Raw genomic sequence first — 16272 nt, 5'->3', positions numbered from 1 at the left:
AGAGATTAAGGATATATACTGTTAACTAGCTAATGGGTAGAATAGTCCCCACACAAAGATTTGTGTGCCCCATGATGTCAAGAGTGCCCAGGCTGAGATTCATGGAATTATTAGATGAACTTATTTCTCTTTTGGCTGAGTTGCTTTGTGGTTGGAGGTGTTCCCAAATTATTTCTTGCTTCCTCACCTGCCTGTGTCATTCTATACAGAGGGAAGGTAGGTTATTCTGGAACAGCCACACATACTATTTCTTGAGAAGCCAAGCTCTGCATTATTAGCTGGGTAGCATTTCTTCAGATGTAAATATTGGCAGTTAAAAATTACTCAAGTGATGACAGTTGCCAGCCATTTCCTTTTGAAATCAGACAACTGCATTTGGAAAGTTCTGATGAATTGAGAGAATGAAATTGTAGCTTATTGTTCAGTTGGAACTGGAAGAGGATGATCATGTTTAGAACACTCTGACTTCCCATTCCTTCATGGTCATGTACAGTTTGAGTTGGGAAGGGCATAGAGGGTGAGGTAGGGTTGACCATGCCAGTAAGAATGAACGGCTCATTTTCATTCCCTTAAGGACCCTTCCTCTCGGTCATTTTTCACCCCTAACCCTTGTTGAGTGTTGGATCTAAGCAACAGAACCATTCATGTCCTGGGGTCAGCCGGTTCTTACCTCCTGCCCTTCACACACACCTTCCCTTCCCCTGGAAATCAGAGAATCCAAGTTTCAGCCACACAACTTTCCATCTCTAGCTCAAGGCACCGCACCCAGGAGGAAATCTTCCCAGGCTGTGACATATTGAAACGTTTCTTACAGCTCCATTCAGCGCTTCTACACCTTCCTCCCCTCAGAGCATGGAGACACGCTGCTTGGACAGTGCACTTGGGAAAACCGATGCAACTGTCCAAAGAAGGAGGAGACAATGGCTCTGGTAGCTGCTCCAAGGGCTGAAAGAATCAATGTCTCTGCATATTTTAACCATTCCCTGGCACACCAGTTGGGAAACTCTGGCATAGATTAGCCTCCACTATGCTCTAGCTGCCCAGCTATGGGCCATGATAATGTTCTGTATTCCTTTTTAGATGTAGGCTGGTGGTTTGCAGTTGTCTAAGAACAAACCATATTTTGTCTACCACTACAGAAGAGAAGGTGAGATACTTTGTGAATTTTCCTCATTTAGTAATCTCATCAGCCGTGGCCATGTGGCTCCTCTGAGTGGAGGAAACACCACTGTCCCACAAGAACTATGTGAAGTGGCTGTCAAGAGTCTAGCTGCAGAGTGCTCTAAGTCAGCAGGGGACCCTGGAGACCCAAACCTGTGCACTGTGTCTCAGAAGGCCAGCCGGCGTGGTAGAGCCTGGCTGACTGATTTGCTCCAGTATTCTGATGTCATAGATGGTGGTCAGCCCATGGGCTAAGCCAGCACAGAAGCTAGATCCTGGTCATGGAGACATGATGCAGTTTGGAGGTGGCTAAAGACAAGAGCAGAGGTTTGTATCAAAGACCCTCATTGAGTGTGATGGGCTGGGAAGCAAGGTGTCCCATGCAGGGCAGGACTGAGGATGATCTGGAAGTTTTTGCCTGGAGCAACTGAGTGAATGGAAGTGCCATTTGCTGAAATATTGAAGACTGGGAAAAGTGTTGAACAGGGAGACCAGCATTTGATGGGCCAGCTAGGCAACTGAGAGAAGATTGTCTAGCTGTGATCATTGGAAGCCAGGGAGAGAGATCCACACTGGGGTATAAATTTGAGAGTCACGGGCCACCTGGGTAGCTCAGTGAGTTGAATGTCCAACTCTTGTTTTCAGCTCAGGTTGTGATCTCAGGGTTGTAAGATAAAGTCCTGTGTCGGGCTCTGCACTCAGCATGGAGTCTGCTTTAGGATTCTCTCTCTCTCTCCCTCTGCCCCTCCCTCTGCTCTCCTCTCTCTTTCTCTTTCTCTCTCTCATGCTCTCTCTCTCTCTCTCAAATAAATAAATCTTTAAAAAAAATTGGAGAGTCACTTGAATTTAGGTGGGATTTAATACTGAGAAGTTAGAGTCACTCATTCACTCTCTCATCAAATAGATACAAGCACCTACCGTGTGCTAGATGAAATCACCTAAGAGAAACTAGGAAGGCAGATGGTATATTCTGGCATATCCCACCCCAACCCATTCCCCTCTCTCCCTCTCTCACTCTGTCAAGAGAACCACTGAAGCTGCATCTTTCCACCACACTTTTATGTACTTACTATGCTTGGGTATAGTCACAAACATTATAGAGTATTGCTTCCATATTTGTCAACTTTGTATGAATGCTGTGACCTAGTGATCTAATTAATTAATACAATTAATTAATTAGTAATATAATGAACTAATACAATTAATTAATTAGTAATCTAATGAACTTGATCTGTGATCTAATATGATTGTGCAGCTTACTTTCTTCATTCTTCACATTCACAATAAATAAATGTAACTCCGTAGATCAATTCATTTAACTCCTCTATGGTATGCCGTGAATCAGACATTCCATACTCTGTTTATCCTCCTGTTTACAGCCAATTCTGTATTGTATATACATTCTCATATCTGTTTCATTGGGAACATATCTGAGTTTCTGGGTAGGATTCCCAAGTCAAGTTTACCGGATCCTACCAAATGATTCTTCAAACCAAGTGTATGAGAGTTGCTCTTTTCCCACATCCTCACCAACTTTTGGTTTTATAAGACTTTTCATTATTTACCAGTTTGATGACTATGAGATTGTATCTCATTTAGTTTGCACTTTCCTGATTACTAAGATTGAATATTTTGAATAGTTTATTAGCCCCATCTGTAAATTGCCTCTTCATATCCTTTGCCTGCTTTTTTGTCACATTGGATATTTTCCTTTCTTAATGGAGCATATAATTTCTTTGTTGCATGCTGATATTTGAAACAAACTTTAACATCTCAGTTTTAATAAACATTTTCTGGACTATGTATATATTTTTTTAATTTTAAGGAGCAAGAACAGGGGTGGTGGACAAGGGAAGGGTAGAGGGAGAGAGAATCATAAGCAGGCTCCATGTGCAGCAAAGAGCCGGATGGCATGGCGCTCGATCACACAACCCTGAGGTCATGACCTGAGCTGAAATCAAGAGTCATATGCTTAACTGACTGAGCCACCCAGGTGCCCCTGGGCTACATACTTAATCCTCCGCCTTACCATGGTTATTTCTTAAGCCTTGCTTACCTAAATCCTAGTGGGAGTTTCTCTTTCTTCTCTCTCTCTTTTTTTTTTTTTTTGGATCTTTGCCTGGGCAGAGTTGTTAAATTTCCAACCGTAGCATCTACAGCCATTTCCAAAGGACGCAATATGTAGCAAATTGGAGAATGCACTAATTTTAATGGTTTTAATCCCTAAAGCAAATTACAGTTATGAATTCAATCATTTTCTACACCCATCACAATTTGATAATTGGCACAGAGTCTGGCACATTTTTAATTAATTTTTAGGTAATCCAGAGACTATGAAAGAAAACCATGCATTTTTATCAAGAGCCATGCAGGGGGATCTGAGCTCTGCGGCCACTAAGCTGTGTTCTCAGCTGGGGTGGGATAAAGTCCTGTAGCTTTTCTTTTTCTTTCTTTCTCTCTTTCTTTCTTTCTTTCTTTAAAGATCTTATTTATTTATTTGACAGACAGAGATCACAAGTAGGCAGAGAGGCAGGCAGAGAAAGAGGAGGAAGCAGGCTCCCTGCTGAGCAGAGAGGCTAATGCAGGGCTCCATCCCAGGACCCTGGGATCATGACCTGAACTGAAGCCAGAGGTTTTAACCCACTGAGCCACCCAGGCGCCCCTGTAGCTTCTATTGCACCTGGAAAATGAACATGTTTGGCAAGACATCCTCTAGCATCCACCTAGCCCTGACACTGGCTTCTTCTCTTAGAAGCTCATTTTTAAAAGCCTGTAAGCCCTAGCAAAAATGAATTCATTTCTTAAGGAAATTAGATATATTGATGGCAGCAAGCAAAATGAAAAAAAAAAAAAAGCCATCCATGGAAAATAGAACATACAGTTGACCCTTGCACAATATGGGTTTGAACAGTGCAGTTCTGTACATGTATTTTCTCTTCCTTATGATTTTCTTAATAATATTTCCTTTTCTCTTTCTTACTTTATGGCAAGAATACAGTAGATGATGCATAGAACAAATAAAATATGTGTTAGCCAACTGTTTATGTTCTTGATAACGTTTCCAGACAATAGTAGACTGTTAGTAGTTAAATTTTTGGCCAATCAAAAGTTATATGTGGATTTTTGGCCATGCAGGGGGTCAGTGTCCCCAACCCCCATGTTGTTCAAAGGTCATCAGTGTTCTAGTTTACACTGGTGAATTGGGGCAATATCAAAGGCAACTTTTGAGTCTGGCTCTGAAATTCAAGAGGAAACTTTCTGTGTATGCAGACCAGTCACAAAAACTGGGAATCATGAATAAGCCAATCTTTAGGGCATGTTTTCAGCAACTTGGATCCAAACTCCATAGAATGTAAGAGACTCGGTACTATTTTGACTTGCACTCGGGATGATAGGGGGTGGGGGCTGTGCCTGCAGTCTTGGTCCTGGTATTCTGTGTCCGAGAGCTATGACACCAACCAAAGCCAATTACCATATGATATCACAGGTTCAAGCTTTTTTTTTTTTTTAAAATGAGCTCCCGGATAAAAAAGAAATAACAGAGCTGAAAGACTGTCCATTGCTTTCAGGGTATTCCAGTGCTCAGATGCTTGAGTCTCTGAATGTGAGTCAGTTCACCTCTGTGCTCCCATTCCTGGAACCTGCCCTTCAAAGGGGTATTTTGAGGTCAGCATGACTTCAACTAAAGAAGGCTGTTTTGGTCCTAATGTCCCCATTTCTTCTAGTGTATGGGACACCTTCAGACTGACTGCCAATCTCCCTTCATGGTGACTGTGATTTCAACCCATCCTCTGACCACACATCTCTTCTGGCCTCTTGGAGTGCCAGGTAGATGATCTTTGCCAATATTCATGCCTTTTAGTGGTGTGGGGGCTCCAAAGCCCTGTTTCAACTAGTAACAGGGTCTCTCCTACATGAATAACTTCTTCATTATTTTCACCATCATTTTGTATAACCAAAGGTGGAATTGTACAGTAAATTGTGGAATGAATAATGTTGTTAATAATGTGTTCTAGAGGGCCCAGGTTATCTCTGGAAAAACTTCAGTTACATGCTAGATATCTTTCCTAATTCTAGAGGAAGGTTATCTACAATTATCAAATACTAATGTGCTCTCTGTAATGCTGAAACCCTCACCGAGGGGAAGCCCAGTTGGGCAGATCATGGTAAGCAGGTGAGTTGCCCTATGCTTGGACAAGTGTGAGGACTGAACCAAGGAGCTATAGCCCTTCAGCTGCTGAAGCCCAGATCCAACTCACTCTTCAAAGAAGGTTCTGGATCCTTCTTTACGCCTGCATTTTCTTAGGCCTTTAATGATTTGTAGGAGGCTTCTGGGTCAACATTTGCATGAGACAAGTTCTCCTAGCCCAGTGACAACTAAAAGTGGGGGAAGGAGCGGGGCCGGTGGGCAGAGAACAGTGAAAGGGAAGGGCAATGCAGGGAAAGAAAGTCGCTGATTTCAAGAAGGGTACTCACTGCTGCTGTGTAAGCAAAGTCTTGGCACTCCATCAAAGCACACAGGTAGTGTTTCAGAAAACAAGGTGGCTTGACCTTTAGCAAGTGTTTAATTCCTTGTTCCATTAGAGCAAGCTCAACTTGGTTTTCATTTCTGTGAAGTGTTGTCATTACCGAGAAAGACTTGTAGTTGTGAAAAGGTGCTTTGCAGAACATGGATTACAGTTCCTATCTTAAACTTGTCTGACTTCAGCAATGTGGGAAAGCTTCATTTTCCCAGCATACCCAAAGACAGCCATTTTCAAACTGTGGGTAGCAGATCAGTAATACATCCGGAATTAGTTTCCAGAGCCTTGACCATCAGGTAACTGACACAGAACAGACTAAAACATGGTGTGTTTGTCTCACATAGTAAAAATAATTAATTGGGGATGCTTTTCATTATTTCAAATTTTATGCTTCAGAGTCAGGTACCAAGGGCAGAGTCAAAACAGCGTGAAGAGATGTGACAAGAGCTGGTGCTCTGCTCAGTCAGAGGGGAGAGGGAGCTTTCTCATACGAACAACTGACCACAAACAGAACCCAGCATCTGCCTCCTGGGTCCCCTGTCTCCACCAGGGGTCTGTAGAGAACTGTAGTTCAGTTTCTAAGCTTCGAGTAGGGTTCTCATCCTGTCTGTCTTAGCTGTGCAGCCTTGCAAGGCTGAGTCCTGAGTCTTGCTTTCTCTCTTTTAAAATAGAGAGAGCAGCTCCAGTGTCCTTGGGTTATTGTGAGGAGGGAATGTTATCGTTCATACTAACTCCTTAACCCAATGCCCAGTACGTGGACATCAATAGCATGAGTGTCTACAGCAGCTTTATCCACAATTGCCAAGAACTGGAAGCAGCCAAAGATGTCTCCCAAGTAGGTGAATGTACCCATAAACTGTGTTACCGCCAGACAATGGAATATTCTTTAGCAATAAAAAGAAATGAGCTCATAAGTCATGAAAAGACATGGAGGAAACTTAATGCATGTAACTAAGTGAAAGAAGCCAATCTTGAAAGATTACCTACTGAATGATTCCACCTAGGTGACATTCTGGAGAAGACAGAGCTATGAGACAGTGAAAACATCAGTGGTCACCAGGGGTTGAGAGAGAGGGAGGGGTGAATAGGTAGAGCACAGAGGATTTTTAGAGCAGTGGCAAAAAAAAAAAAAAAAAAAAAAAATCCCTTTAAGGTTTTCATTGCTGTTACGTTTTATACAAGACAAAATTGAATATGAAGTTTTATCAGTAGTTGAATACCACGCAATTTCCAATTTACGTTATTTAAGCTTGCATAATGTGTAACCACATGTATATCCATTGAACAAATTCTTACTGTCTAAAAATCCTTTCGGAGTTGGATTCATCATCCAGGGCCATGGTTCTCAATTCTGTTGGACCCATACCCCCTTTACTAGCCTGAAATTAATTCCTGGGTAATACAACTCACCTGTAGTCATAATTTCAAAAAGCAATAGAACAGGGGCACCTGGGTGGCTCAGTCGGTGAAGCGCCTGTCTTTGGCTCAGGTCATGATTCCAGGGTCCTGGGATTGGGTCCTCCCTGCTCAGCGGGGAGTCTGCTTCTCCCTCTCCCTCTACTGCTTCTCCCTGCTCATGCTCTGTCTCTCTCAGATAAATAAATAAATAAATCTTTAAAAAATAGCAATAGAATGCCACAACTGCAGTAGAAAAGAAATAGGAAGAAAGGCATTTCAGATAAAATCAGCACTTCGCATGTAATATGTGTGCTAGACAATACTCAAGAGCATCCCAAGGTCAACAGGTGCTGTGCTCGCTCATGGCTCAGCATGACTGGGCCAGCTGTACACACGCGGGCATGCGGTATTGGGGACTCTGCGCTGGATGACTCAACACTGGGGACTCAGCACTGCCCCTCTAGTGTTGTCTGCCCTTGGTGACAAGTTTTCTGAAATTGAGAAGCTCTGAACAAAACAAAGTATAGCCTTCCTTTAAATTGCACACAGCTGCTTTCCTGGAAAATTGAGACTCTACTAAAACCAGGCAAAAATTCCTGTGCTTGAATGTAAGATGGCTTTAGGTGCTAAGTGGGGACCCATGTACACTGAGGTCTGGCAGGACACTTGGATGTCATGAGCATTGTAGGATAGTGGGTATCCCTAGCCACTGCTTACTAAAAGTCAGTAATGCTCCCCAACCCTTGGGACCATTAGATGCGTTTAATTACCAGAAGGCTCATAAGGTGCAGGATCCCTTCCTGGAGGTGAGGGTGCTGGAGATGAGGCTTGGGGTGATGGGGAACATCCTCGAGGACCAATTTATATCTCAGGGGAGCAGCTCCTTAAGTCCTGGAGAAACAGGCCAGTAGATGCTAGTCTGTTTTTCTGGAGAGAAATTCATTTCTTTGTTCCAACTCAAATGTTCCCTTGTTCCCTACAAACATCTTTAGAAGATGAAAAAGGAGACCCAAGGGGCACAACCCATGAAAGCAATCGTCAACCAAGCATTGCTGCTCCCCAAAAAACCCCATCTGCCTTTCTCCATTGCATCTTAACTGGGGAGACACCAAGTTTGTCCCTCAATGTTTACCATGATTTTTGTTTATTTGGAGATCCTTGCTGTTTTGTTGTGGAAAAGAGCAGATCGTACAGAGAAGAGCCCAGGATATTACATTTCTGTAATTAAGGCAGCAGCATACATGTACGCTGGGTTTTTACAAAAGCCGTGTTTGCCTGAAGATTGTACACAGAGGAGGTATTTGGGTATATATACCTGGAAGTTGTCAGGTGTAGTATGTAGGGCACAAAAGGGAAAAGTAATTCATAAGGCTCTGGTTGGCAACTTGAAAGATGGGGTGTCAGAAACCGGTCTCCATCTTCCATGGTCTTTTTCTTTTCCAGTCTGGGCTTAATAGGCCTTTGAAGGAGTCCCTGCATAAAGAAAATACAAAACATCCCAATTACCAACAGTAAAGGTAGCTTGACAACCAAAAGTCCTACATGAGGAAGACTTGTCATAGCAAATGTTTGTCAGGAAAACCATACTATTTGCAGGAATACTTTTAAGTTTGGTTTTTAAAAATCATCAGCAAATAGACTTTTTCCCATTGGTGTAAAGTTCTATGAGGTTTTTTCTATTAAAGATTTTATTTATTTATTTGACAGAGATAGAGAGAGATCACAAGTAGGCAGACAGGCAGGCAGAGGGAGAGGGGGGAGCAGGCTCCCTGCTGAGCACAAAGCCAGATGCTGGACTCGATCCCAGGACCCTGAGATCATGACCTGAGCCGAGGGCAGAGGCTTTAACCCCCTGAGCCACCCAGGCACCCCTTACAGTTATATCTCATTGTGGCTTTAATTTGCGTTTTCCTAATGGCTGGTGATGTTGAACATCTTTCATATATATCCTTCTTTGACCTCCTATATCCTCTTTGAGAAAATGCTTATTTTTATATATTTGCCCATATTTTGATTTTTTTTTCTTATTATTGAGTTTTGACAATTCTTTATGATGCATACCTGTCAACTATAGCGTTGGTGAATATTATTCCTGAGTTTGCAGCTTGTCTTTTTATTCTCTGAATAGTGTCTTTTATAGTACAAAAGTTACATTTTGGTGAAATCCAGTTGATTAGTTTTTTTCTCTTAATGGAGTTTATTTTTTGTGCCACATCTAGGAACTCCTTACCCAACCCAAAGTTATGGGTTTTCTTCGAAAAATTTTAGTCTTATATTTTACATTTAGATCTATGATCCATTTGAGTCGGTTTTGTACAAGGTGTGATGTTTAGGTCAAAGTTTACTCTTTTGCCTCAGGATTTCTAAAGTTCTAACAGCATTTCTTGGAAACACTATTTTTTTTCCTCCATTGAATTGCTTTTGCACCTTTGTCAAAACTTAATTGGCCATATTTATAAGTGGGTCTATTTCTACATTCCCTATTCTGTTCTATTAATCTGTGTGCCTGTCCCTTTCTAATACCACCCAGTTTTGATTACTGTTAACTCTACAGAAAGTTTTAAATTTGGGGAGTTGGAGTCCTCCAATTTTATTTTTCTTTTTCAGAATTGATTTAGTTTTTCTAGTTTGTTTTTTCATATAAATTTTAGAATCAGATTGTCTCTGTGTACAACAAGTCTTACTGAGATTTTCACTGATATTGTGTGGAATCAGTCTGGGGATAATTAACATTTTTATTATGTTTAACCTTCCAATCCATGAACATAGTATATGTCCCCAATTATTTAAATATTTCATCAGAGTTTTGTAGGTTTTACATGCAGACCCTATATGTCCTTTTTAGATTTATACCCAAATATTTTATTTTGGAAATTATTGTAAATATTACAGTTAAATTAAATTTAAATTTTGCTTTTAGTCAGACATTGCTAGTCATGTTAGTTTCCCGTGGCTGCAATAACAAAATACCACAAACTTGGTGGCTTAAAAAAACAAATTTATTCTCTCATAGTTCTGGAGGCTAGAAGTCTATAATCAGATTTGAGCTGAACTCAAGATGTCATAGGGTTGTGTTCTGTCCAAAGGCTGTAGGCGGATTCTATTCTTTACTTCTTCCAACTTCTGGTGCCTGCTGGCATTCCGTACTCATAATCACATTACTCCAGTCTCTACCTCCATCTTCACATGCCTCTTATCTGTGTTGAATCTCCCATTGCATATTTTATAAAAGACACTTGGGGTGACCTTAGGGTATACCTGGATTATACAGGCTAATCTTCTCAATATCCTTAACTTAATCATACCTGCAAAAACTTTACCATATCAAGTAACATTCGTAAGTTTTAGGGATTAGAACCTACTATCTTTGAGGACACTTTTTCAGCCTACTGTATTAGTGTTTAGAAATCAAGGTGTGTGTGGGTGTATGTGTGTGTGTGTGTGCGCGCGCGCATGCACGCACATGCTTTTGTATATTGACCTTGTATCCTGCAACTTTGTGCTAACCTCACTTATGCATTCTAGCAGTTTTCAGTAGATTCTTTGGGATTTTCTACATAGATAATCATGTCTTCTTCAAATAGGGATACTTTCGTTTCTTTCTTTCCAATCTGTATGGCTTCTATTTCTTTTTCTTACCTTATTATGTTGACTAGGACTTCCAATACAATGTTGTATAGGAATGGTGAAAGTGGACATTCTTGCTTTTTTCCTAATTTTAGGGGGAAAAACATTCAGTCATTCATCAGTAGGTATGATGTTACCTTCTCTTTCTTTGGTGCATTTTTTTAAAAAATGAGTGGATATAAAATTTTGTCGTATGATTTTTTTGGCATCAACTGATGTAATTATGTATTTTTTTCCTTCTTTACATTATTGGTAGGATTGATTACACTCATTGATTTCTAAATCTTAAACCAGCCTTGCATTTCTAGGACTAATCCCACTTCACTGTGATGTATTATTATTTTTATACATTACTGGGTTTGATTTGGGCTGGTTTTTTTTTTTTCCTTTCAGTGTAACAGAATTCATTGTTTATGCACCACACCCAGTGCTCCATGCAATACAGGCCCTCCATAATACCCACCACCTGGTACCCCCAACCTCCCACCCCCCGCCCCTTCAGAACCCTCAGATTGTCTTTCAGAGTCCATAGTCTCTCATGGTTCATCTCCCCTTCCAATTTCCCTCAACTCCCTTCTCCTCTCCATCTCCTTATGTCCTCCATGTTATTTTTTATGCTCCACAAATAAGTGAAACCATATGATAATTTACTCTCTCTGCTTGACTTATTTCACTCAGCATAATCTCTTCCAGTCCTATCCATGTTGCTATAAAAGTTGGGTATTGATTCTTTCTGATGGAGGCATAATACTCCATAGTGTATATGGACCACATCTTCCTTATCCATTCATCCGTTGAAGGGTATCTTGGTTCTTTCCACAGTTTGGCGACTGTGGCCATTGCTGCTATAAACATTGGGGTACAGATGGACCTTCTTTTCACTACATCTGTATCTTTGGGGTAAATACCCAGTAGTGCAATTGCAGGGTCATAGGGAAGCTCTATTTTTAATTTCTTGAGGAATCCCCACACCATTCTCCAATGTGGCTGCAACAACTTGCATTTCTACCAACAATGTAAGAGGGTTCCCCTTTCTTCACATTCTCTCCAACACATGTTGTTTCCTGTCTTGCTAATTTTGGCCATTCTAACTGGTGCAAGGTGGTATCTCAATGTGGTTTTAATTTGAATCTCGCTGATGGCTAGTGATGATGAACATTTTTTCATGTGTCTGATAGCCATTTGTATGTTTTTATTGGAGAAGTGTCTGTTCATGTCTTCTGCCCATTTTTTGACATGATTATCTGTTTTGTGTGTGTTGAGTTTGAGAAGTTCTTTATAGATCCTGGATATCAACCTTTTGTCTGTACTGTCATTTGCAAATATCTTCTCCCATTCCATGGGTTGCCTCTTTGTTTTCTTGACTGTTTCCTTTGCTGTGCAGAAGCTTTTGATCTTGATTAAGTCCCAAAAGTTCATTTTCACTTTTGTGTCCTTTGCCTTTGGAGACATATCTTGAAAAAAGTTGCTGTGGCTGATATCGAAGAGGTTACTGCCTATGTTCTCCTCTAGGATTCTGATGGATTCTTGTCTCATGTTGATGTCTTTAATCCATTTCAAGTTTATCTTTGTGTATGGTGTAAGAGAATGGTCGAGTTTTATTCTTCTACATATAGCTGTCCAATTTTCCCAGCACCATTTACTGAAGAGACTGTCTTTTTTCCACAGTATATTTTCATTGAGGCTTTTTTTTTTTAAATATATGTACTCTTATTAGAGATATTGGTCTGTAGTTGTTCTTTCTTATATTGTCTTTTTCTGACCTTGATATCAGGGTAATTCTGGCCTCATAAAATAAACTGGGAAGTATTCCCTCCTCTATCAAATGGAAGAGATTGGTGGAAATTTGGTGTTATTTCTTCTTTATATGTTTCATAGAATTTTCCAGTGAAAACTGCTGGGCCTGATGATTTTCTTTCCCAGATTTTTAGCTGATTTAATTTCTTTCACAGTTATATGACTATTTAGGTTATCTGTGCCATCTTGTGTGAATTTTGGTAGTCTGTGGTTTTTGAGGAGTTGGTCCATTTCATCTAAATTGTCAAATATATATGCCTAAAACTGTTCATAATATCTATAGTATCCATAGTCAAATTTCCTTTTTATTTTCTGGCAAGTTGTACCTTCTCTTTCTTTTTCTTTGTCAATTTTGCTAGTGATTAATCAATTTTATATAACTTTCCAAAGAACCAGCCTTTGGTTTTATTGCTTTTCTTTATTATTTTTTCTGTTTAAATTTCACTGATTTCTTTATTTATTTTTCTCCTTCCTTTTGCTTGCTTTGGGTTTATTTTACTTTTTTTCTGGTTTCTTAAGATGGAAGTTCAAATTATTTGAGAATTTTCTTCTTTTCTAATATAAACATTTAGTGCTATAAATTTCCTTAAAAGCACTAGTTTAGCTACATTTGACAAATTTTAATACACTGTATTTTCAATTTAGTACAAAATATTTTCTAAAAGCCCTTGTGACTTGCTCTTTGATCCATTGTCAAAGGTGTATTGTTTCATTTCCAACTGTTTTGAGATTTTCCTTTTTTTAATATTCATTTCAACATTAATTCCATTATGCTCTAAAACATGCTTTGCATGATTTCAATTCTTTTTTGTTAAGATTGATTTTGTGACCCAGGATATATTCTACCTTGGTGAACTTTTGGTTTTTGAATATTGTGTTTTCTTTCTGAGTTTGGAATTTGAGTTTTCTTATTCACTCAAGCCACTTTCTGGAGGGTTAGCACTCACAGCCCATTCTTTTCTTTCTCTAGAACATCCAGGATGTGAGGAGTGAAGATGAGGATGAGGATGAGTATGAAGAAGAAGAGGAAGAGGAGGAGGAGAAGGAAGAAATCACCAAAGGCAAAGAGAGAGACTGTTTGAAGAATGGCCTCGGGGCCAACAGGGACCTTATTCCCAACGGTCAACATGGCCATTAGCTTGAAGCCCACGTGGCTCCTGGGGCACAGTGTGCTCTGAGGGCTGCTGGAAGCCAGAGTTGCTTCCCCCCTCCATCCCTGTGGCCTACAGGAGCTACAGGGACCCCCAATTCTGCCCTCCCATCTTTTTAACCACCATGTTCCCCCCTTCCAAGATGTATTTAAAGAAAATGTTGTTCACTTGTGTTGAAACGTTAAATATAGCATCCCTATGGATTTTACTGCAGTTAGGACTCAGACTGGTCAAAGATTTCAAAGATTTCTCCAGAGAACCATTTTAGTTCAGTTGTGTTCATTCATGTATGTGAGCTTACTTGGTTGCAGGCCATTCCCCTTGCCACCTTGTTCACCCTCAGGATGGCCTGAGAAGTGCTAAGGTAACCCACTTTTTCATGTGTGTTCAGCCACAGAAAGCAGCTCATTTCTTCCCCAAAACAATGAGTTTGAGGAGGCAACACGGAAGTGGCAGAAGTGAGTGGACCGGGCTTCCAGGGCTCACTGGCCACTTTCTGCCATGGGCAGTTCTTTAAACCCTCCAAGCCTTGATGCTTCATCCTCTCCAGCAGGAATACATGATATTTGTCTTGCCTACCTCCCAGGGTTGGAGTAAGGATAGAATGAGATAATGGAAGTGAAAGTGTACTGTCCACTCTGAAGTGACAGGGACCTGACACTCATTTCACTACAATTCCAGCTCTATTTGAGAGAGAAAAACCTTGTTAAACTTGGCACTGAATGGGCCTGAACAAAAAGCACAATCTTAAAAAATTCTTTTTAAGTGGGTCTGGAGATATCCAGAAATGGAAATATTCAGAAGGCTGTTTCCATTTTATCTGGTAACTGTATGTTCGTTAGATCCCCAAGGGTGAGTCTCAAATTCCCCCCAGTTCTCTGCCCCAAGTCTCCTCCCCACCCTCGCCCTGCCTCTGGCCAAGGAGAGTGAGCCTGGGCCCCTTTCCTTCCTGTCTTTTGCTGGGCTCTCCCTTGCTTCCTTTCTAAGAGGCAAACTTGGCTACCACTGCCCTGAGCCCCTCATTCAGGCCGACAGAACTGCCCAGTCAGCAGTGCAGTCCATCTGGAGCCAGTCCAGGGGAGTCAGACCTAGGGCAGGCTGCTCACCGAGTTATTATTTTGCAGAAAGGCTGAACCTTTGGAGCAAGACGTGCATGCGAGCTCCTGACCAAAGGGAAATCTTGAAAACAGAAAGAGGTTGCAGCCTTTTTCCATCTCTGCTGTCCAACCAATCAGACTTCATGAGAGTAAAACAGAACAAAGCAGAAGATTAGAAAATACCCCTGAGAAATGTCCAAGGACAGGTGTTGGTCAATGATAGCTCCCAGGGTTTCCAACCCCTCTGGGAAGACAGATTCAGCTATGAGCCTTGTGGGTCAGTAGGGGGCTGGCGGGTCAGTAGCCCACTAGCTGGCAGCCCTCACAGGGGGTACATCTGACCTCAGAGACTTCAGGGTCCTGCTGACTGAGGAGAGCAGAGCCTTGTCAGGGAAAAGCCTGAGCAGAATATGCAAACATCCCCCTCCCCAAACTCACAGATTCTTGGGCCACATTTCCCACCTTTATCCTCTCTGGCTCAGGGACCCATATTATAAAGCCCCAGGGGACCCAGGGCTGTGGGAACTAGTAAAGACATCCATGTGGGCCCCACTGGATGTGGCCTACAGCTTCTAGAATGGGAAGGGCGCTGCGCCGCAAAGATGTCTGTTTTTGTTTTTGTTTTTGTTTTTCATTTTTTTTTGTTTCAAGAAAAGGATATTTTTAAAACCTTCATGGGTAAACCAAAACAAAAACCCAAAACTCTTCAGAATTATTTCCTCATCCAAAATCTCTTTTTGAGGAATCACTAGAACAACAGAAAAACATATATCGAGTTTTCTTTGCATGTTATTTGCTTTGATGAGCACAGTAACATATGTATTATATGTACAATGTTATATTATAAATTGAAAATGCCTCTACTCACTTTAGGACATAGCTGTTATTATTAATATTATATTATTATTATTTTTGGTGGAAGAAAAGCCCATTGAGACATTATTTTTTATGTTTCCGGTTAACAGGCTATTTTTCCCTTGATTTATTTTTGTCTTGTCTCTGTACCAAATATCTTCTCACTTAAGGTTAAAAAAAAAAGTGTATCAGATGCTCTATCCTCCAGTTCTCTTTTTCTTATTTAAATGTGGAGGGTAACATTAATATGCCAACTTCAAGGGTCTGTGATACAGTCAGAAGCATGAAATACCTCGGGAGAGGTAGATGCACATTTTTGTAACATCCTTAAAGGCTTCTGTGATCAATTTCAAAGGTAAACCTCTCTTCCTGCCAGGAAAAGGGGCTCATACTATACCAGACGACTTTATGAAAATGCAGTCCACTGTGCCACCCATGTTACTGTGATGGTAATGAAATGACTTCCAGTAAAACAAAGACAGAATCCAACATGGATGTTGGTGGAGTGGACTCAACGGACACATTGCCTGGCTTCTTAGACCTCATGACTGGTCTCACCTGGAAGTGGAAGAAAAGATTTGCCAGGCCTCTAGGAAGGCCCTGGTCAAGACAGGACATTAGGGCTGCAGTTCCGGCCTGGCTGGTGGTGAGCCTCTTGGCTGT

General features: G+C 41.0%; 1 protein-coding gene across 2 annotated transcripts in view; it reads left to right on the top strand.

Moving 5' to 3' along the window:
- CERS3 (ceramide synthase 3) overlaps positions 1-15374 on the top strand; it is a 108213-nt gene extending 92839 nt beyond the window's left edge. For both annotated transcript variants that reach the window (XM_059180155.1, XM_059180156.1), the window contains exon 12: positions 13477-15374. In XM_059180155.1, coding sequence (XP_059036138.1) covers positions 13477-13644 — 168 coding nt within the window. In that variant the 3' untranslated portion in view covers positions 13645-15374. The remainder of the gene's footprint in view (positions 1-13476) is intronic.
- The last annotated feature ends 898 nt before the right edge of the window (positions 15375-16272 follow it).

The sequence above is a fragment of the Mustela lutreola genome, chromosome 7 (assembly GCF_030435805.1).
Source record: "Mustela lutreola isolate mMusLut2 chromosome 7, mMusLut2.pri, whole genome shotgun sequence".
Classification (NCBI taxonomy): domain Eukaryota; kingdom Metazoa; phylum Chordata; class Mammalia; order Carnivora; family Mustelidae; genus Mustela; species Mustela lutreola.
Note: the sequence above shows the minus strand (reverse complement) of the source record. Positions and strands in the feature narration are given on the sequence as shown.